The sequence below is a fragment of the Mauremys reevesii genome, linkage group 2 (assembly GCF_016161935.1).
Source record: "Mauremys reevesii isolate NIE-2019 linkage group 2, ASM1616193v1, whole genome shotgun sequence".
Taxonomy (NCBI): domain Eukaryota; kingdom Metazoa; phylum Chordata; order Testudines; family Geoemydidae; genus Mauremys; species Mauremys reevesii.
Genome location: NC_052624.1, coordinates 123706507 through 123730562, shown reverse-complemented (window position 1 = coordinate 123730562; position 24056 = coordinate 123706507). Strand labels below are relative to the sequence as shown.

The following is a 24056-nucleotide window of genomic DNA, read 5'->3' as shown; positions in this document are numbered from 1 at the left end:
AGGACTGCTGACATAGGTCACCTCTCAATCATTTCTTCCAGCCAGGGAGGTCCTTCTTGTTTTTCTTGTTTGACTGCCTCAAGGAAGTCTGCAAATCGTTTAACCATTCTTCTATTCTCATCACTGAAGTACAACAATATTGCAAGTCATATTCACAAAGTCCTATGTTGGTTGTTTGGCAAACAAACTCCCCTATAGTCTTTGGTACATCATAATTCAAAACAAGTTGTACATTTTGTATTGCCAGAGATAATTAACAGCATTAGTCTCTGACCACTGGCAAACCTGAGTCAGGCTTCTTCTTGATCTTCTCAGACAAAGCCTTCCAGGATACATTTTCAGGCACATCCTTTGGAGTTAAGGTTGTCTTACATTGAGCCCAATTCTCCCTTGGGGTTTCTCATTATTACCAATCTAATCTTTTTTCCTACAGCCTTCAGTAACAGCTTAGCCCATTTCTGAGTCTCTTGGATCCACATCACTTCATGTGTGATGTTATCCATTGGAGAATCACTTTTACTCTCCTCCCTTGAAGGATCCCAGTTTACCTTTAAATTAGACTTCTTTTTAGACGGCTTTAAGATAGACTTCTTTTTAGCTCCACTTTGATTAGGGTCTTGTACTGCTGTTTCCAAAATCTCTGTCTCAGTCCTTCCTCTTGTACTTCAGCTCCTTTCTGGGGATGACTTTCTTCCTCACCAGCCTGGCAGCTTCCCCTTTCAAGGGTTTGAGGCACTACCTCACCCCATCTGTTCTCTGTTGTCTGACATTTCCTGAGACTCAATCCCCTCTTAAGGGCTGCCTACTCACCCTCTAGGAGTTCAGTTCTCTTACCTTGGGTCTTGATACCATGGGACTGTTGAAGGATTTTTCATGGGGCTTCCTCAGATTCTTCAATAACAGCAAGTGCTGTCATTACCTGTCACTTGCTTTTATCATCAGGCCAGCTAACTCTTGCTTTTGTTTCATGGCTTGGGCCAGAGTACAGTCTCTTGAGAACAGTATTTTCTCTAGTTCCTTCAAAGCTATCCACATTTTGGTCCTGTAGTGCACTGAGGTGTGCCATGATCAGAAGGAGACCCCGTTGACCGGAAGGTATGCGATGCATTGTCCTAGGGATGAGGGGTTCCATGATCACCACTCCCAAGAGGAGATGGATGGTAGTTGTCAGGGACTCCCTTATACTCATCCACCTGCCGTCCAGACTCGAGAAGTGTGCTGCTTGCCTGGAGCTAGAATTCAGGATGTGACGGAGTGTCTGCCAAGACTGATCAATCCCTCAGCCAGCTACCCCTTCCTATTTCTCCATGTGAACACCAATGATACTGCCAATAATTACCTTGAGCAGGTTACTGCAGACTATGTAGCTCTAGGAAGAAGGATAAAAGGGTTTGAGGCGCAAGTCGTGTTCACGTTCATCCTCCCTGTTGAAGGAAAAGGCCCAGGTAGGGACCATGGAATTGTGGAAGTAAATGTGAAGTTATGCAGGTGGTGTTGGAGAGACGGCTTTGGATTCTTCGACCATAGGAAGTTGTTCCAGGAAGAAGGATTGCTAGGAAGAGATGGGATCCACCAAAGAGAGGGGAAGAGCATCTTCGCAGGCAGGCTAGCTAACCTAGTGAGGATGGCTTTAAACTAGGTTCACTGTGGGATGGAGACCTAAGCCCTGATGTAAGTGAGGAAATGGGAGGAAACACAAGGTGGAGGGTGCAGAAGGGGAGGCCTCCTGATTGAGAAAGTAGAGTAGTCAGCTAGTTATCTTAGGTGCCTGTACATGAGCGCAAGAAGCCTGGGAATCAAGCAAAAAGAATTGGAAGTCCTGGCACAGTCAAGGAACTATGATGTGATTGGAATAACAGAGACTTGGTGGGGGTAACTCACATGACTGGAGCACTGTCATAGATGGATATAAACTGTTCAGGAAGGACAGGCAGTGGAGAGAAGGTGGAGGAGTTGCACTGTATGTAAGAGAGCAGTATGATTGCTCAGAGCTTCAGTGCGAAACTGGAGAAAAGCCTATTGAGAGTCTTTGCATTAAGTTTAGGGACAAGAGCAACAAGGGTGATGTCGTGGTGGGCGTGTGCTATAGAACACTGGATCAGAAGGATGAGGTAGACCAGGCTTTCTTCGGACAACTAACTGAAGTTTCCAGATCACAGGCCCTGGTTCTAATGGGGGACTTCAATCACACTGACATCTGCTGGAAGAGTAATACAGCAATGCACAGACAATGCAGGAAGTTTTTGGAGAGTGTTGGGGACAACTTCCTGGTACAAGTGCTGGAGGAACAAACTAGGGGCCATGCTCCTCTTGACCTGCTGCTCACAAACAGGGAAGAATTGGTAGGGGAAGTAGAAGTGGGTCGCAGCCTGGGCAGCAGTGACCATGAGATGGTTGAGTTCAGGATCCTGATAAAAGGAAGAAAAGAGAGCAGCAGAATATGGACTCTGGACTTCAGAAAAGCAGACTTTGACTCCCTCAGGGAACTGATGGGCAGGATCCCCTGGGAGGGTAATATGAGGGGGAAAGGAGTCCAGGAGAGCTGGCTGTATTTTAAAGAAGCCTTATTGAGGGTGCAGGAACAAACCATCCCAATGTGCAGAAAGAACAGCAAATATGACAGGCGACCAGAGAAATCTTCAGTGAGCTTAGACACAAAATGGAAGCTTACAAGAAGCAGAAACTTGGACAGATGACTAGGGATGAGTATAAAAATATTGCTTGAGCATGCAGGGGTGTAATCAGGAAGTCCAAATCACAACTGAAGTTGCAGCTAGCAAGGGATATGAAGGGTAACAAGAAGAGTTTCTACAGGTATGGTAGCAAAAAGAAGAAGGTCAGGGAAAGTGTGGGACCTTTACTGAATGGGGCAGGCAACCTAGTGACAGATGAGGTGGAAAAAGCTGAAGTACTCAATGTTTTTTTTGCCTCAGTCTTCACAGACAAGATCAGCTCCCAAACTGCTGCACTGGGCAGCACAGTATGGGAAGGAGGTGAGTAGCCCTCAGTGGTGAAAGAACAGGTTAAGTACTATTTAGAAAAGCTGCACATGCCGAAGTCCATGGGGCTGGATGCAATGCATCTGAGGGAGGCTGATGTGATCGCAGAGCCATTGGCCATTATCTTTGAAAACTCGTGGTGATCAGGGGAAGTCCCGCATGACTGGAAAAAGTCAAATATAGGCCCATCTTTTAAAAAGGGAAGAATGAGAATCCGGTCAGCCTCAGCTCGGTCCCTGGAAAAATCATAGAGTAGGTCCTTGAGGAATCCATTTTGAAGCACTTGGAGGAGAGGAAGATGATCAGGAACAGTCAACATGGATTCACCAAGGGCAAGTCATTCCTGATCACCCACTATGATGAGATAACTGGCTTTGTGGATATGGGAAAAGTGGTGGATGTGATATACCTTGACGTTTCCAAAGCTTTTGATAATGGTCTCCCACAGTAGTCTTGCCAACAAGCTAAAGAAGTATGGATTGGATGAATGGACTATAAGGTGGATAGAAAGCTGGCTAGATTATTGGGCTCAATGATCAACAGCTTGATGTCTAGTTGGCAGCCAGGACCAAGAGGAGTGCCCCATGGGTCAGTCCTGGGAACAGTTTTGTTCAACATCTTCATTAATGATCTGGATGATGGGATGGATTGCACCCTCAGTAAGTTTGCAGATGACACTAAGATTGAGGGAGAGGCAGGGCCAGCTCCAAACCTCAGCGCGCCATTTTGGGGGCGGCATTTTGCCGAGAGGGCAGCAGGCGGCTCCGGTGGACCTCCCAAAGGCATGCCTGCAGAGGGTCCGCTGGTCCCATGGCTCCGGTGGACCTCCCGCAGACGTGCCTGCGGAGGGTCCGCTGGTCTCGCAGCTCCGGTGGACCTCCCACAGGCATGCCTGCAGAGGGTCCGCTGGTCCCATGGCTCCGGTGGACCTCCCGCAGATGTGCCTGCGGAGGGTCCACTGGTCCCGCAGCTCCGGTGGACCTCCCGCAGACGTGCCTGCAGAGGGTCCGCTGGTCCCGTGGTTCCGGTGGACCTCCCGCAGACGTGCCTGCAGAGGGTCCGCTGGTCCCGTAGCTCCGGTGGACCTCCTGCAGGCATGCCTGCGGATGCTCAACCGGAGCTGCGGGACCAGCGGACCCGCCGCAGGCACGTCTGCGGGAGGTCCACCGGAGCCGCGGGACCAGCGCCCGCCAGTGCGCCCGCCACGGCGTGCCGCCATGCTTGGGGCAACGAAATTCCTAGAGCCGCCCCTGGGGAGAGGTAGATACACTGGAGGGTAGGGATAGGGTCCAGAGTGACCTAAACAAATTGGCAGATTGGGCCAAAAGAAATCTGATGAGGTTCAATAAGGACAAGTGCAGAGTCCTGCACTTAGGACGGAAGAATCTCATGCACTGCTACTGGCTAGGGACCGACTGGCAAAGCAGCAGTTCTGCAGAAAAGGACCTGGGGATTACAGTGGACGAGAAGCTAGATATGAGTCAAGGGTGTGCCCTTGTTGCCAAGAGGGCTAATGGCATATTGGGCTGCATTAGTAGGAGCATTGCCAGCAGATTGAGGGAAGTGATTATTCCCCTCTATTAAGCACTGGTGAGGCCACACCTGGAGTATTGCATACAGTTTTGGGCCCCCTGCTTCAGAAATGATGTGGACAAATTGGAGAGAGTCCAGCGGAGGGCAACAAAAATTATTAGGGGTCTGGGGCACATGACTTATGAGGCGAGGCTGAGGGAACTGGGCTTATTAGTCTGCAGAAGAGATGAGTGATAGCAGTCTTCAGCTACCTAGAGGGGAGGGGGGTTCCAAAAAGGATGGAGCTAGGCTGTTCTCAGTGGTGGCAGATGACAGAACAAGGAGCAATGGTCTCAAGTTGCAGTGGGGGAGGTCTTGGATGGATATTAGGAAAAACTATTTCACTAGGAGGGTGGTGAAGCACTGGAATGGGTTATCTTGGGAGGTGGTGGAATCTCCATCCTTAAAGGTTTTTCAGGCCTGGCTGGAGAAAGCCCTGACTGGGATGATTTAATTGGAGTTAGTCCTGCTTTGAGCAAGGGGTTGGACTAGATGACTACCTGAGGTCTCTTCGAACCCTAATCTTCTATGATTTCTACTTTGCCCTGTGGGCTGTAGCAACCATGTTTTCTAAGGTTGTCTATCTTCTAACCTTGTCCATGAGGAGTTCGGTAGCTGTCTAGGCTACCACCAATACTGCAGCTTCTATAGTCAATTCTGTATTGGCAGGTATTGATTATAAGTCCTTCGCTGAGTGATGAATCCATCTTCCTGCACCATCTTCCAGAATGCTTGGACTGTTGCCCACTCCCCTGTGGGGATGCAAGCCCCTTAGTAAACAGTTACCATGTTTTCCATCTCAATGTCCATGTTCATGCCCGCTTCACACAAGTCTTCTTTCTCCTGGACCACCATTTTTGTCCTTTCAGTTCCTTAACTTGCTACAGGAGGGGGTCCTTGACTTAGGAGGATTCCTGCAGTTAGGTGTTGTCTTACAATCACCTCCTCATTCTGCCGCTATTGCAGTTCTAGGCTTTGCACTGTGTCCGTTAGCAGCTTCATCTCCTGGGTCTTCAATGTCCAGATCCGATCCTGGAGGGCTTGCAGAGCCACTTCATGCTGCTTCTGCTGGCTTTGCAGCTGGTCGCACACACCAGAGTGAGATGATATAGCTGTTGCAGTTTCTGATTGTGGAGTTGCAGAGGTTTCAGCTCGCCATCTGTCCTTTGTTGAAGCTCAGTTGATTTTGGTCCTGCTATCATTGTAAAAAGCTTCCTTCTCCAACTGTAGCTGCTTATGCTTATGCTTCAGTTTATTGGTGAGCTTATTCAGCTCTTCCTGAAGCTGGGAGGTCTTGAGTTGCTTCGCCATCTTCAGACTCCCAAGTTGCTTCTTTAGCAGCCTCTTTCTCTTCTTTCTTCATCTCCCATTTTAACTCATCCTCCAACAGCTGTTGCTGGACTTGGTGGGTATGTTGCTATTGGCCCAGATCTCCTGCAGTTGCTCCTGCAGCTTTTCTGTTTGCTGAAGGATTTTAAGTGACAGCTGAACCTGAAGTGGAAGCAAAGTGCTGCCTTTCTGCTCCAGTATGTGTTGTCCATCCACAGTGACTTTCGGCTCCTGTAACTTCCTGATTGTCTATTACATTAATCATGTCTGGCTGCGCTTTCCAGAGTGCTTTGTCAGGAACCACAGGGCTTGTTCACCCTCTGTTTCAGCTCCTTGGAACTTGTCCTGTTGCCTAGCTCATTTTCCACAATTGCAGCCTGGTGGCCAGCAGCCTGGCATATCTTGGACTGTGAGTCCAATGCATTGCTTCTCCTCTAGAGTCAGGTCTCCCTGATTATGAGTATTGGCACCAGCTGCCCTGTGACAGGAAGCACTCTGTATAACACAGGCCCCAGAAATTCCCAAAAATAATTCCTAGAGCGTCTGTTTTAGAAAAACATTTAATCTTGATTTTAAAATGTTCCATGAGAGAGAATCCACCACAACCATTGCTAAATTGTTCCAATGATTAATTACTCTAACCATTAAAAATGTATGCCTTATTTCCAGTCTGAATTTGTCTAGCTTCAATTTCCTGCCATTGGATCGTATTATACCTTTCTCTGATAGACAGAAGAGGCCATTAGTAAATATTTTCCCCCAAATAGATGCTTATAGACTGTAATCGTCACCCTTTATTCTCTTTATTAAGCTAAATCTTGAGCTCCTTCAGTCTATCACTATAAAGCATATTTTCTAATCCTTTAATCATTCCCTGACCCTTTCTCAACATCATTCTTGAACTGTGGATACCAAAACTGGATACAATATTCCAGCAGCTGATGCACCAGTGCCAAATACAAATACAAACCTCTCTACTCCTCCTCAGGATTCCCCTGTGTTTGCGTCCAAGGATTGCATGAATCTTTCTGGCCACAGTGTTGCACTGGGAGCTCATGTTCAGCTGATTATCCGCCATGACCCCCAAATCTTTATCAGAGTCACTACTTCCCAGGATAGAGTCCCCCTATCATATCACTATTTTCTTAGTTCCTAGATGTATACATTAACATTTAGCCAAACTTACCTGTTCATGCAGAGAGATCAACAACCAGTAGATCCACCTGTATATTGCTCCAACTCTAGAATTGTGCCCTTTATATTATAAGAAAGAGGACAATTAATGGCAATAGGGACTCTTGCTTCAAGGACATTCCAGAAGGGAATTCTCAGACAAGATCTCTTGCAAGATAAAAACAATGGAAGGCCCAAAGATTTTTTTTTTAAATTGAGTTTGGAGAGGGAAGCTCTCCCTGAAGAACACCCACACATACATCTCTCTTACTTGGGGAGAAAAAAAAGCCAAAATACATACTGTAGAAATTGTACCTGTTTTCATAACTTCCCTCCCCTTTTATTCTCCCCAAGCCACCATAACTCCCTCATAGCTAGTCAATAAAAGATGGGAAAGGAAACTCATATACAAGAGTCTTCCTCCCGTTCAGCTTCACAGATTTCATATATAGAGTGGGTTTAATAAAACAACAAATTCTCCATGAGAATTGCCATTAGGCTGGCCTCCTTCTGTAAGAAGCTATCAGTTTCCCATGAAACCAGGTACTAAGAGGTTCTGAGACTTACCAAACAAATTTCAGTGGGATTATAGTTCTGTAATTTAGGATAGAATTGGTGTATAATTATTTTACATATCTATAATAAATTTACTGAATGACCATCTTTTTATGGTTACAGGTTATGTAGAAGAGTGTGCCAAGAGTTCTCCTGTAGATTATTTCTGGTATAGAGAAACTTTAAATATTTCCACTTCCATTGATGATTCAGGCACCATACAGTGGTGGCTTTTACTGTGTTTAACATGTGCCTGGGGAGTACTGTATGTGTGCACAATCAGAGGCATTGAAACAACAGGAAAGGTACTACATTTTGCTTTATATGAGAGTGAGATATACAAATTCTATTGTGATTCCCTATTTATACAGGAGGATATGTGAAACTAGTCATATTATAAAAGCTACATATTTCATAAGCAAAAGTAATCCTATTGCCAATATCAATTTTTTAAAAAATGTCATATCTCAGTAATCTTTTTGAACAGGGAAGCAGGATGAATGGGGATTCAATGTATGTGTGGATTCAGCAGGATCCAGCTCCATGATCTCAACAAGCCTTTCTCTCATTCTGTATCTTACTTACCTTTAAGATGTCTTAATGAATGATCCAATAGACTGATCTTTTTGGTATGACCATTCTCAAATCATGTGTGTCTATCCTTATTGGGGTTTGTGCTCATCCCTCAATACTTACTATCTAAATACCAAATCCAAGGTTTCCAAAAATGAGTACCGGTACCTAAAGTTAGGTTCCTAAGGGTACGTCTTCACTACCCGCCATATTGGCGGGTAGCAATCGATTTCTCGGAGTTCGATATATCGCGTCTCATCTAGACGCGATATATCGAACTCCGAACGCGCTCCCGTCGACTCCGGAACTCCACCACCGCAAATGGTGGTGGCGGAGTCGACGGGGGAGCCACGGACGTTGATCCCGTGCCATGAGGATGGGTAAGTAATTTGAACTAAGATACTTCGACTTCAGCTACGCTATTCGCGTAGTTGAAGTTGCATACCTTAGATCGAACCCCTCCCCCAGTGTAGACCAGGCCTAAGTGCATAGTTAAGCACTTAAATAAGTACCCTTATTTTTAAAAATGTTGAGCATTCAGCAGCTCCCAAATTTTTGTAATAGCAACAGTAATAATCAGACATCAGGTTGTAGATTTTTTTTTCATAGTTAGCAGTCATGACTTGAATGCTGAAGAGTTACAACTTACCTTAAATTGAGCACTGACTCTCTCTCTCTATATATATATTAATAACTCAAAATATACTTGTGTACTGCATTTGTCAAACACAAGCGTTCCAACAGTATGTTAATCATGACCAGTTTGACACTCTGTTGTTTCACATTTAATTGTTTTCTCCTCTCATTTCTTTATTTTTCATGAAACAGTATTTATGTCATACTTTTAAATATTTATATGTTCCTTCTCCAGGCAGTGTATGTAACATCAACTCTTCCTTATGTTGTGCTTACCATTTTCCTGATCCGTGGCTTGACATTGAAAGGATCAGTCAATGGAATTGTATATCTATTCACTCCCAATGTAAGTGATTGGATTCTTTTGTCTGTGAATGAGGCCATTAAGTAGATATCTGTATCATTAAGGAAAAGTAGAAAATAAACCCCTTCCATCAGTATGTATTCTGACTATCCTTCAGGCATCCTACAAGCCAATTCCTTAAGGCTTGAGTTGGATGGTGGAGCCCTTCTTTGCATTAGAGCAATGGTTCCCAAACTGGCAGGCTGCAAGACGCTTTGTTTATCTGAGCGTCCGCAGGTAGAGCTGCTTGCAGCTCCCAGTGGAACACATTAGGAAATTGTTAATAATTGCATGCTAGCCATTTGGGTCTTCTGTTGTAGTGATATTAGGGTCTCAAACTTATCACCATATCATGCTGATTATTCTTTCAGCCATGAAAGAATACATGCTCCCCTCAAATTATGTTGTTGAACTCCTGAATGGGCCAGAGGGATCATTCCAGAACAATGTGAACTGTTTTCTCACCTCCTACTACATTCTGCTTCTAGAATGCTTCCATAATCTACCAGTAGAAAGCACTCAGCCTGAGTTTGAAACATAAATGGTGGATTTAGAATGGGATTATAGTCCTATCTTGGAATTTTCTGACCAGATATCTGTATTAAAATGGTTTATTTTCAGAACAGTTTCTCACTGAAAGAAGTGTTCAGCTGCCATGGGAAGCCAAGATATCAGGGTTTATCTGTTGATCAATCAGTGTTAAGTGGTACAACTTAAACACTTTTTGGAGGAAAGAGATAAGGAACCTACTGTCACCTAAAGGAAGACAATTATTTGCATAATCTTGTCTTTTTATATATTTGTTTAAAAAACTACTTATATTTAATTTTAACACATAAGAAACGCAAAGAAAAGAAGTTTATAAAAGCACTCATTTTGTTTCCTGTCCATGTTTTAAGAGTGAGAATTAACTATGTACCATCATCTCCAATGATCTTGTTCAAGTCACTAGTATGACTTTCTGATATTCAGCATAAGCTGTAATATTATACAACATAAGATGTCATATTATACATTCATGAAGCTTTTTGTCTTATACCTCAGGTTACTGAATTGGCTAACCCAGTCACATGGCTGGATGCTGGAGCCCAGGTGTTCTACTCTTTCTCCCTTGCCTTCGGAGGCCTCATCTCCTTCTCTAGTTACAATTCCATTCAGTAAGTAGCAAGCACAAAAATACAATTTGATATCAGTATTTCATTATTTGAGATAAAGTGTTGCAGTTAGATTCTGCCCTTTAATTGCATAATTATTTAGGGCTGGATAGTTCTCAGCTCCAAAAGTTGAGCAGACTCAGACCCAGTACATCTTCTTTGGAGGGATAAAAGAGTACAACTTCAACCCCCTTTTCTCTGCATCCTTTGAAAGCACTTGTTCTTTTCTCATATCCTAGCAGAACACACCAATGCACTATAATACTAATGAATTCAGCATAATAAAGTTGTATGATGTAAGTCACTACATACTGAATGTCTCCTCCCCCTTTCCCTCCCTCACCCTTTGGAGCAAAGCTATAAAACAGGGGAGGAAATGGCAAAATAGGCCAGTCTGTGGGAACTTGTTTTTTTCCAGAACTCATCATGTCATGGGGTTCAGAAGCAGTGTAGAGTCAAAAGGCTCCTGGATAGATAGCCAGAGCCTCTGTAGGGCTCAACAACTCTGTAAATTTAAGGAGCAGAATCCAAATCAAGTCTGCAGCTGGGTAACCCCTGATCCCTAAATAGGACAATTCCAAAGAAATTCCATCTTTGGGCAGTTCATGGCATTTCACATACTATACCTGAGTTTTCTCCACACATAGTGGACAATAACAACGAGGAGTCCGGTGGCACCTTAAAGACTAACATATATTTGGGCATAAGCTTTTGTGGGTAAAAAACATACTTCTTCAGATGCATGGAGTGAAAATTGCAGAGGAAAATTCCTTCCCGACCCCAAATATGGCGATCAGTTAAACCCTGAGCATGTGGGCAAGACTCACCAGCCAGCACCCAGGAAAGAATTCTCTGCAGTAACTCAGATCCTACCCCATCTAACATCCCATCACAGACCACTGGGCATACTTACCTGCTTATAATCAAAGATCAATTGCCAAATTAATTGCCAATATTAGGCTATCCCATCATACCATCCCCTCCATAAACGTATCAAGCTTAGTCTTGAAGCCAGATACGTCTTTTGTCCCCATTACTCCCCTTGGAAGGCTATTCCAGAACTTCACTTCTCTAATGGTTAGAAACCTTCATCTAATTTCAAGTCTAAACTTCCTAGTGTCGAGTTTATATCCATTTCTTCTTGTGTCCACATTGGTACTAAGCTTAAATAATTCCTCTCCCTCCCTGATATTTATCCCTCTGATATATTTATAAAGAGCAATCATATCCCCCCTCAGCCTTCTTTTGGTTAGGCTAAATAAGCCAAAATCTTTCAGTCTCCTTTCATAAGACAAGTTTTCTATTCCTCTGATCATCCTAGTAGCCCTTCTCTGTACCTGTTCCAGTTTGAATTTATCTTTCTTAAACATGAAAGACCAGAACTGCACACAGTATTCCAGATGAGGTCTCACCAGTGCCTTGTATAACGGTACTAACACCTCCTTATCTTTACTGGAAATACCTCGCCTGATGCATCCTAAAACCACATTAGCTTTTTTAACAGCCATATCACATTGGCGGCTCATAGTCATCCTGTGATCAACCAATACTCCAAGGTCCTTCTCCTCCTCTGTTACTGATGTGTCCCCAATTTATAACCAAAATTATTGTTATTAATCCCTAAATGCATGACCGTGCACTTTTCACTATTAAATTTCATCGTATTACTATTACTCCAGTTTACAAGGTCATCCAGATCTTCCTGTATGACATCCCGGTCCTTCTCTGTGTTAGCAATAGCTCCCAGCTTTGTGTTATCCGCAAACTTTATTACCACATTCCCACTTTTTGTGCAAAGGTCAGTAATAAAAAGATTAAATAAGATTGGTCCCAAAACCAATCCCTGAGGAACTCCACTAGTAACCTCCTTCCAGCCTGACAGTTCACCTTTCAGCATGACCCATTGTAGTCTCCCCTTTAACCAGTTCCTTGTCCACCTTTCAATTTTCATATTGATCCCCATCTTTTCCAATTTAGCTAATAATTCCCCATGTGGAACCATATCAAATGCCTTACTGAAATCGAGGTAAATTAGATCCACTGCATTTCCTTTGTCTAGAAAAATCTGTTACCTTCTCAAAGAAGGAGATCAGGTTTGTTTGGCATGATCTACCTTTTGTAAAACCATGTTGTATTTCATACCAATTACCATTGACCTCAATGTCCTTAACTACTTTCTCCTTCAAAATTTTTTCCAAGACCTTGCATACTACAGATGTTAAACTAACAGGCCTATAGTTACTCGGATCACTTTTTTCCCCTTTCTTAAAAATAGGAACTATGTTAGCAATTCTCCAGTCATACGGGACAGCCCCTGAGTTTACTGATTCATTAAAAATTCTTGCTAATGGGCTTTCAGTTTCATGTGCCAGTTCTTTTAATATTCTTGGATGAAGATTATCTGGGCCCTCTGATTTCATCCCATTAAGCTATTCGAGTTTAGCTTCTACCTTGGATGTGGTAATATCTACCTCCATATCCTCATTCCCATTTGTCATCCTACCATTATCCCTAAGCTCCTCATTAAAGACTGAGGCAAAATATTTGTTTGTTTAGATATTGGGCCATGCCTAGATTATCCTTAATCTCCACTCCATCCTCAGTGTTTAGCGGTCCCACTTCTTCTTTCTTTGTTTTCTTCTTATTTATATGGCTATAGAACCTTTTACTATTGGTTTTAATTCCCTTTGCAAGGTCCAACTCTACATGGCTTTTGGCCTTTCTCACTTTATCCCTACATGTTCTGACCTCAATAAGGTAGCTTTCCTTGCTAATCCCTCCCATCTTCCACTCCTTGTAGGCTTTCTGCGTTTTCTTAATCACCTCTCTGAGATGCCTGCTCATCCAGCTTGGTCTACAACTCCTACCTCTGAATTTTTTCCCCTTTCTTGGGATGCAGGCTTCTGATAGTTTCTGCAACTTTGACTTGAAGTAATTCCAGGCCTCCTCTGCCTTTAGATACACAAGTTCTTTAGTCCAATTCACTTCCCTAACTAATTTCCTTAATTCTTTTAAGTTAGCCCTTTTGAAATAAAAAACCCTAGTCCCAGATCTATTTTTGTTTATCCTTCCATCTAATTTGAACTGAATTAGCTCATGATCACTCAAACCAAGGTTGTCCCCTACAACTATGTCTTCTATAAGGTCCTCACTACTCACCAAAACCAAATCTAAAATGGCATCCCCTCTTGTTGGTTCAGCAACTATTTGGTAAAGGACTCCATCAGCTATCGCATCCAGAAAAATCTGAGCCCTATTATTATTACTAGCACTTGTCCTCCAGTCTATATCTGGGAAGTTAAAGTCTCCCATGATCACACAATTCCCATTAGTGTTTACTTCATTAAAAACATTAAAGACGTCTCTATCCATATCCAAATTGGATCCCAGCGGTCTGTAGCACACCTCAAGCACTATCCCAGGGGAGGCTCTAGTAGCTTTCTTTCCCAATGTGAGTTTTGCCCAGACAGACTCTGTCTTATCCATTCCATCACTTCTTATTTCTTTACAGTTTACCTCATCATTGATATATAATGCTACTCCACCACTTTTGCCTTTATTTCTGTCCTTCCTAAACAGCACATAGCCTTCAATACCTGTACTCCAGTCATGACTACTATTCCACTATGTTTCTTTTATCCCTATAATATCCGGTTTCACTTCCTGCACCAGTAGCTCTAGTTCCTCCATTTTGTTTCCTAGGCTCCTCGCATTACTGTACAAACAACTTAATTTTTGCTGTTTGGCTTCACTGACATTTACCCGATTAGGCACAGACATTCTACCACCAGTATCACTTATTAGACTGGTATCTACACTATCCTTCCTCCTTATGTCCATTCTCCTACCCACGGCTGTATCCTTTCTTGCTTTGTTTTCTTCCCTCTCAATGTTAAATTCTGGCATGGAGATTACCTGGACATCTCCCAACTATCTCCCCCAAATTCCTAGTTTAAAGCTCTCTTAATCAGTTGTGCCAGCCTCCATCCTAGAAGTCTATTCCCTCCTTACTCAGGTGAAGTCCATCCCGAGAGAACAGTCCTCTGTCCATGAATGCTTCCCAGTGGCCATACATCCCAAAGCCCTCTTTATAGCACCACTGTCTTAGCCATCTGTTGATCGCCGTAATCTTGTCACACCTTTGTCGCCCTTCTCTAGGAACAGGCAGAATCCCACTGAAGAGCTCCTGAGCCTCAATTTCCTTAAGCATCTTCCCCAGTCTGGCATAGTCTCCCTTGATACTTTCCAGCGAGAATCTAGCCGTATCATTCGTTCCCACATGAAGGACAATCAGCGGATTCTTTCCCGCTCCCGTTAGGATCCTTTTCAGCCTCAGGTCCACATCCCGTATCTTAGCACCTGGCAGACAGCACACCCTTCCGTTCTCCAGATCATCTCTAGTTACAGGTCTGTTTATTCTTTTCAGTAAGGAGTCCCCAATCACGTAGACCTGCCTTTTCCTGGTGACAGTGTGATTCTCCGGTCTATCCCCTGTTCCCTCTGGCTTCAAGTCCTCTTAATTTCTATTGTCCCTTGCAATCCTCCGCAACCCATCCTGTATCCTCCTGGGGCTCATATTTGGTGTTGTCGCCATTGACTCTTCGCCTCTTCATATAGGACTAGCTACTCTTCTCTTCTTCCTTGCCCTCTCACCTTCAGCGACCACCTGCTGTGCCCCTTCTTCATTTTCCAACTCTGCAAACCTGTTCCTGAGTTTTATTTCTCCTTTGCTGGCCCGTCTTTTCCTCTGCCTGGTTCTCTTAGTCACATGCTTCCACCGTCCACTTTCCTCACCCAGCAGTCTTCCCTCAGAATTCTTTGGTCCTGCTTCCATCTGCAAGTCTGAGCTTTTCCCTTCAGCCTCATGTCTTTGCTCCATCATCCGCTTGAACCCCCTTCTAAACTTGACCAGAGTTTCCACCTGCATCTCCAGTCCTCGGATCTTTTCTTCCATCAGCTCTATCAGGTGGCACTTCATGCAGACGAAACTCTTTTCAGGTACTCCCTCCAGGATCATGTACATGTTGCAACTTCCACATCCAGTCATCCTCATTGTGTCTGTCACTGTTGCCTTTGTATTGGTCATAGTCTTCCCACCTAAAACCTGTTAATCCAGGAAACACAACCCAAAGCAAACCACCACCACCTACAGCAAACCAAACCCCCAACAGGCACCAGAACACCGGCAGAACACCACCCCCTCCCTTCACTAGTCTGTCAATTCCTCTGCCTAGGTCTCTTAGTCTCCCCCACAAACTCCCCCCGTCAACTCCCACTAAAACTCCCCTGTTTACAGCTCTGTTTGCTGGCTCCTGTGCCACTGCAGCTGTCTATGCCGCTGCCTGACTGTCTGGCTACCTTTATAGGACCCCTACGCAGAGAAGCTCTGCCCCCAATCAGAGCTCAGCTGCTCTCCCAGCATACTGCCCCTACCAGCCTCCACACATATAAACTACAAAATATAATACACAAAATACAAAAACCTTCTCCTCCAACAGAACTACCACTGAAACTCCCCTGTTTACAGCTCTGTTTGCTGGCTCCTGTGCCACTGCAGCTGTCTATGCTCCCTTTTGATCAGGACATTTTAAGGTGGCTCAGCTCCCTGTGATATCCCCAGCAAGCCAGTCTTCCTATCAACCAGTGCCTGTATGTTGCTTTCTCTCCAAGGGCTATGAACTGTGTACTGCCAGCAGTTACAGGTTACCTCACAGCTTTTTCTCAGCAAGAACATTTATTCTTAAAGTAAAAGCATACAGAGAAGACATAACAAAACAATAAACAGATTTAAACACACTAAACTTATCAGGTGTTTGTTTTCTGGATGAGAAAGTAGTCCCTGAGTCAGTTTAAACCCAGTCTTTTTATATCAAAAATCCCTTTCTTTGTCTCTTGGTCTCTGAGAAATCCAGTTTGAACCAGAATATGCAAGCCTCCCAGGGAGTGATACCTCTCTGGAGGTGTTTACAAAGTGATTCACTTTAATCACTCCCACTGTTTTGGTTCATGGAGGAGCTGTGATATCTCTCTTCCTTGGAATTGCATATAATTTATGGCCCACAGTGATATGTAAACTTAAAACAGTATGGTCCCCAAAGGGTTGCAATCTCTGTCACAGTGTATATGATGCATCTTGCCTTATTTGAGCACACTATTCTGGATGTGAATCATAGAATATTAGGGTTGGAGGGGACCTCAGGAGGTCATCTAGTCCAACCCCCTGCTCAAAGCAGGACCAATCCCCAGATTTTTACCCCAGTTCCCCAAATGGCCCTCTTAAGGATTGAACTCACAACCCTGGGTTTAGCAGGCTTATGCTCAAGCCACTGAGCTATCCCTCCCTGACTGCACAAAGCTGCTTATTGTTTCATGATTGTTGTGAATATCTCTCATCCAAGGTGACGTTTTCAAATACAGGTGAAATACACCTCAAAAATGTAGGTTTGCTCTTTGTGTAAGCTTTCATTTACACACACAGACAACTGGCATTTGAGGCCCTCAGGGCCTCTAGCTGCAGAGCCCCCATGATTTGGGGGGATAGATACAAGTCAAGGATAATTTTTTTTGAAAATGTTTCTAGCCTTTTTTATTGTATAGAAAACCTTAAAACAAATATAAGCTATGCAAGAGTTCTTGATTTGTAAGGGGTAAAATATAAACTGGCCACTAGGGCTGACACTCTGTCACAGTGATTAGGAAAAGTCACATTATTCCTATCCTTTTCCCCTTCCCCCAACAAAACCATCTTGCAAGCATGGGAATGAGAGCGATACTCTTACATTCTATATTCTTATATTAACATAACACAAGAACTAGGGGTCACCAAACAAAACAAACAAAAGGAAGTATTTCTTCACACAATGCACAGACAACCTGTGGAACTCTTTGCCAGAGTATGTTATGAAGTCCAAGACTGTAACAGGGTTCAAAAAAGAACTAGATAAGTTCATGTTGGATAGGTCCATTGATGGCTATTTGCCAGGATGGTGTCCCTAGCCTCTGTTTGCCAGAAGCTGGGAACAGGTGACAGGATGGATCACTTGATGATTATCTGTTCTTTCCCTCTGGGGCAACTGGCATTGGCCACTATCGGAAGACAGGATACTGGGCTAGGTGGAGCTTTGGTCTGACCCAGTATGGCCGTTCTTATGTTCTTATTCTAATTCATCCTCTGACACATAATAATTTAACTTAATTACAACTTTATTTCTCAAAGTATAACTTTTGCACATGATTGATTAATTTTAACTGTTTTGAAAATGTGATATAGCTGTGTTATTCCTTCAGTCTAACTAAAGACAGAAATGACTGTTTTTTTAAGGATACAGTTTTTAATTAATTTTATCTCAATCTAGTTAACAGATTTGTTTCTAAACTCTCGAAAAAATTTTTATATTCATATAAATTAGCGTCCTGATCCTGTGATAATTCCAATAACCAATTTTTAATATTATATATATTTAATATTATATATATATATATACTGGTGAAAATTCATTGATGTTTCTGTCTTTTGATTTACAGCAACAACTGTGAGAAAGATGCTGTGATTATCTCTATAATCAATGGTTTCACATCCATTTATGCAGCAACTGTCATATACTCCATCATTGGGTTCAGGGCAACAGAGAGATATGATGACTGTTTCGGCAGGTAAATTGTAATAAAACCTAATTATGCAGACTTTTGTTTAGCATGAGTGGAAGCAGCCTGACTTTCCACACCATTAGTTCAATTAGAATTATTCTGTTATTCATGTGAATAGCACTTGCTTGCACAAGGAGCCCTATGGACCAGTTACAGGATCTGGTCCCATACTGCTGACTGTAACTTAAAAAAAAATCATGATTGTGTCCAAGATCAATAACTTTTGATCATCTGATTTCCTAAGATGTGTTTATTTAATTGTAAATGAAAAGTAAATAAACCAAAACGATGGTACCATAATGAGTGGCAGTTGTTTGACCTGTCCTCCTCTTCACCTATAGGCACCCTAGCCTTGGAAGGTTCTGAACAGTGATGTTTTAGGGAGCTAAAACCATCCAGTCATTGATATTCCATTTTGTGAGATAATTTTGTCAATACAGTCCTTTCAGAAATAGCTATTAAGGAGGCAAGTCCCATTGGCACAGAGGTAGATCAAATTGGCAAAATACCCACCACTACCCATGAATACTGAAATAAGTATAGTTTTACATGTAATGGGACAATTTACCACTAGCATAATCAGGTATAAACCACTGAATTCAGCAGAACTGTGTATTCTTACTAGGGCTGATCAAATAGTTCAGTGAAAATATTTTTGCAGAAAATTGGGTTTTCCACCAAACTTTTTTTTTATGTGTGTATGTGAAAAGGAATCGTTTTCCACTGAATTTTTATTTATTTATTTTTTGTCAAAAAACTAAATGCCTGAAAACCAAAAATAAGTTAGCCAAAACCCAAGATATTTTGTTTCAGATATCCTGCTATGGTTTGTCATGAGAGTTGTAGTTTGGTTTCCTCATGTCCCCATTCTCCTGTATAAACTAGGCTCCTCAGCTGGACTATATCTCCCATGATGCACCAAAGCTGGGGACTCCCATGATGCAACCATTTCTCTTCACTGTAAGGTGAGACCATGCTGCATCACAGGAGAGATAATCCATCCATAGAACCCAAGCTATAAAGGTGAATGGTAGCATGAGAAACCATAACTACAACTCTCATGAGGCCCTGGCATAATTTCTGAATTGTAGAATTTCAGTTTTTGATTTTTTGAAAGAAAATTTGAACTTTTCCATGGAAGAGTTAGACAAAAAAATTTTTTTTTAAAGTCCACATCCAACTATCTCTAAAGCTCACACTAGCAATGAATATGTCCCAACTATTTTGTGGAACCAATTCTGCTGATACCTAGTTATGAAAGTAATTTCTTTAATTGTAAAAGTTAACATAATTTTGAATATATTTATATTCACTATTACACGTAAGTATTGTAAAAAGAGTAATTAAAATCCTTATTTGACCTAAAATGTCTGCATAATAAATGCAAGAATAGCTGGTATATGACATGACCCAAGCGGGAACAGGTGAGTAATTTTTGTTTGGTTTATTTGAGCAGGATTTAGATAATTTTTCTTTATCATAATTTAGGGACAGATTTTCAGCCCTGGGTCTCCAGATGTCTGTGTGCAGATTTGAGTATGCACATACCAGTACAAGTACTTTGCGGGAGCAAACAATTTGGGGCACATCCTCAGCCAAGTAGCCAGACTGAGTAGTTGAGCTGGGCAATGATGCGATGTGTTTAGAAAAAGGTGAGAATCATCTCCCCTCTCAGGTATGTGGATTGGCTGTGCAGCTGCTCCACATAAGGTACTTCATGGCCAAAATAGCCCTTAAGTCATCCTCACTGCAAAATGGAGAACCACAAGATCTGTACAGCATTTGATCCTCTGGACCTCTCCCAGACATCTATGTCTTTCCCCAGCCTGTCTCTGAATGATGCTGTGCAGAGAATTCCTATGAAGCTGGATTCCATGGAGCTGGAATCCAGTTGCCATCCTTGCATAGTAGGATGAGATTGGATCTGTAGAATGAGAAACCTATACAATCCATATGGGGTGGATTTACCTCTTTGTGTGGAATTTTTAATGTGGTGGGGCCATCCCAGTTTGCTAAGCTAGCCCCAAATTCAAATTTAGTACATACCTTGTGGTGGGAGAATCTATTTGCTTCTCACTAGGCTCAAATCTCTTGGTTCACTTGCATAACCATTGTGAAGCTGAGAATCAACTAAGAAATAAATAGCACTATCAGATACGTACCAGATTTTATCAATTAGTTAAAAAAGGACTATTAATGTACTCCTATGACAGGGCGGGCAAACTTTTTGGCCTGAGGGTTGCATCGGGTTTTGTAAATTGTATGGAGGGCCAGTTAGGGGAGGGGGTTGTGGCCCGGCCCCCACCTCCTATCTCCCCCCCCAGACTCCTGCCCCATCAACCCCCCCTGTTCTCTGACAGACTCCTGTCCCATCCACACACACCCGCTCCCTGTCCTGTGACCACACACACCCGCTCCCGGAGCCCTGCCGCCCCATCCAATCCCTCCTCTCATTCCTGACGGCCCCCCAGGGACCCCTGCCCCATCCACCACCCCTTCTCCCTGTCCCCTGTCTGCCCCTGGAACCCCTTCCCCTGACTGCCCCCCACCTCCCCATCCAACCCCCTATCCTTCCTGACTGCCCCCCCGGGACTCCTGCCCCCATTCAACCCCCTGTCCGCCCCCGACCGCCCAACCCCTATCCAAACCTCTGCCCCCTGACCACCAACCTGAACTCCCCTGCCCTCTATCCAACCCCCCCTACTCCCTGCCCCCTTACTACGCTGCCTGGAGCTGCCGCTGCCACCATGCAGCTCAGATCACTGGGTCAGGCTGGGCTCTGCAGCTGCGCTGTCCCAGGAGCTCACAGCCCCACCGCCCAGAGCATTGCGCTGGCAGCGGAGCAAGCGAGCTGAGGCTGCGGGGAAGAGCGGACAGCAGGGGATGGGATGGGGGCGAGCCTCCCAGGCCAGGAGCTCAGGGGCTGGGCAGGACGGTCCTGTGGGCTGGAAGTGGCCTGCGGGCTGTAGTTTGCCCACCTCTGTCCTATGAGAAGTCATACATATTAAAAGCATCTGGGGATTATAGTGGATCACAGACTGAATGAGAGTCAATAGTGTGATTCAATTGTGAAGTATCATTTTGAAGTGTATTAACAGGAATGTTGTGTGTAAGACATTGGAGGTAATTGTCTCACTCTACTCAATACTGGTGAGGCCTCAGCTGGAGCACTGCATCCAGTTCTGGACATCACAGTTTAGGAAAGATGTGGACAAATTGGAGGAGAGCAACAAAAATGATAAAGGTTTAGAAAACCTGAACTATGATGAAAGGTCAAAAATACTGAGCATGTTTAGGCTTGAGAAAAGCAGAGTGAGAGGATACCTGAAAACAGCTTTCAACATGTTAAGGGACCTTACAAAGAGGATGGTGATCAGTATGTCTGTTCACATGGTCATCGTGCTGGTCAGGGCTTCTTCACTGAATCTGGACTACTCTTCCAGCCTAACTGCAGCTGTGCACCTGCCAACTTCCTGAGTTGGTTTTCTACCCCTGGTTTCAGGCTGATCTGACAGTGATGTCCCTGAAGCACTGTCAGCTAGAAACTTTATTTAGTTATTTACAATGATCAGGATGTAGGATGACTCACTTTTGCTTGATTTCACCTTCAAGTGGAAGAGCTAACAACTCTAAACATGAGTTGATCTCTGTTGGGTTGAGGGAGGTCCTTTTCCCTAGTACTGGTTTCCTCTTATAGGTATAGATCTTACAGTCCTCACACTACTCCTGCATGTCCTTGGGTCAGGTCCGCACAGTAAAACCACCTGCGGACATCCATCACAGTCTTTTTAGCTTTTAAGTGGCTGGAAGCATTGTGGTAGGCTTGGAGAACCATCTCAGCTCCTGGTGGAGGCAGTACAGCCTGGGCAATTTCTTCATTTGTCCTGGGATCACAAGTGCTACATACCAGTCTTCACCTCAGCTCCTATAAATGGATCCACTGCCTCAGCTTCCAGCTGTCTGGTGGCTTCCAGGATAACCTTTTGCACTCAGCGCCAGAGAGCACTGCTATCCTGAAATATTTCTAACACTTCCATCATCTCTAAACCTTTATGCTTTGGGGCATTTCTGGCATAAGTATAGATAGGCAGCCTTGAGGTCCAGCATTCCTCCAGTGTTCTCAGTTGGCAGAGTTCATGTATGTGATCTGTATATATAGTGATGTGAGCAGCTGTTAAGTAGCCCTTCTTAGTTATGGCTTTGTCCAGAGGCAGGAATTCTAGCTTGGAAGAGCTGTAGCATTTGTCATTCTACTCTGATACAATCATTCCTCAGCTGGCATATGCAATTGCCATCTCCTGTACATCCTGGTCCTAGTAGAAGACAGTGCCCAGTCCTTTGTTGCTAGTATCTGTATAAAGTTTGAAAATATGGATGTGTTCCAGGTAAATTAGTACTGGTGTTCCTACCATGGCAAACTTTAAGCACTCAAAGACCTCCTGACATTCCTCAGTCCAATCCATGAGACTCCTGTTGGCCACCCTGCCCTTTAATCCTCATAATGGGGCATGTTGGTGAACCCAGCTTTGGCAAAGTCCTTTATGAAAGTCTTTGGTAATAACTAACAAACCCTAGGCATGTATATAAAATGGTTGTCCATATCTTAACAACTCAGATCTTTTCTGCATCAGAGAAGATCCTATCTGCTGTCTCATTATGGTTGAGGTATGCCACTTTCTCCTTTAACAGGTGGTACTTCGAAGATTTAATCTTCAGCCCATATTGGATTAGTTTGGTGAATGCAACATCTAGATAGTTCATGTGACTTTCATAAACCTTTGACAACACAATGATGTCATCCAGGTACAGAAGGACAGTCTGGAAATACTTGTTTCCTAGGCAGTGCTCTACCAGTCACTGGAACATCTCTATCTCATTGCAAAGCCTGAATGGCATGCATGAAAATTCGCAGAATGTCATTGGCATGATAAATGCTATCTTCTCCTGGTCCTCTAGGGCAGTGGTCTCCAAAGTGGGGTGCGCGCACCCCAGGGGGTGCGCAAGAGGATCCTTCGGGATGCACGGCAGGAGGAGCACCACTTTTTTTTTTCTTTTGGCAGTTCGGCCGGGAGTCCGAGCAGCATTTTTTTTCCCTTCCCTCGGCAGTTCGGCTACATTTGGACTACATTTCTGCAGTGCTGACAATTTATTGCCACATCATGCAGTATATTTTGATTCAAACCCCATAAAGGAAATACCTGAGAAAGGAAAACAGCTTCTAAGAATACAATTCTACTTGATAGTACAAAATGGTGAATTTCAGAAGTAAACTATTCATCATAAATCTGTTCTGTTGTCCTTTTGTTAATGATATGGTTAAAACAAAAGCTAATGTGTCCTAATTTTGACACCCTCACTCATAGAATCATAGAATATCAGGGTTGGAAGGGACCTCAGGAGGTCATCTAGTCCAACCCCCTTCTCAAAGCAGGACCAATCCCCAACTAAATCATCCTAGCCAGGGCTTTGTCAAGCCTGACCTTAAAAATCTCTGTTGCTTATCACCTTTCTCTAAGAACAGTCCCATTGCAATCAGTGATGCTACAAAACATAAGAGCTGAGTAAGGGGATCAGTATCTAATCCTCAATAAACATCAGTATGATAGTTTTGTATTCAATTTTGATTAAAATTAATTAGATAAATTTAAGAACTTATAAAAAGCCATCATAAATTCTTAAGATTTTTCTGTTTTATTTTTAAACTAAACAAGAGGATCCTTCAGCGTGTGTGGCAGGAGGAGCACCACTGGAGCAGCGCCATTTTTTTTCCCCCTCCCTCAGCAGTTCGGCCAGGAGTCCGAGCGGCTTTTTTTTTTCCCCTTCCCTGGAAAGTTCGTCCGGGAGCAGGGGGTGCGTGCTCAAAATTTTTTTGCTGATGGGGTGCACGATCAAAAAGGTTTGGAGACCACTGCTCTAAGGCCATCTGTATCTGCTAACATCTGCTAGCCATATCATTAGGGAGGCAGATTGAAGAGCAGCTTTCGTTGAGGAAGGGGATGTGCATCTTTACGTGTAAATTGGTTGAGTTTCCAATAGTCCACGCAGAATTGGATTTTCATGCTTTCTCATGACCAG

The 24056-nt window shown here is 43.6% G+C and overlaps 1 protein-coding gene across 1 annotated transcript in view; it reads left to right on the top strand.

Moving 5' to 3' along the window:
* SLC6A19 (solute carrier family 6 member 19) overlaps positions 1-24056 on the top strand; it is a 111463-nt gene that overhangs the window by 63594 nt on the left and 23813 nt on the right. Inside the window, exons 5-8 of the mRNA XM_039524671.1 lie at positions 7752-7933; positions 9073-9183; positions 10225-10337; positions 17859-17987. Coding sequence (XP_039380605.1) covers positions 7752-7933; positions 9073-9183; positions 10225-10337; positions 17859-17987 — 535 coding nt within the window. The remainder of the gene's footprint in view (positions 1-7751; positions 7934-9072; positions 9184-10224; positions 10338-17858; positions 17988-24056) is intronic.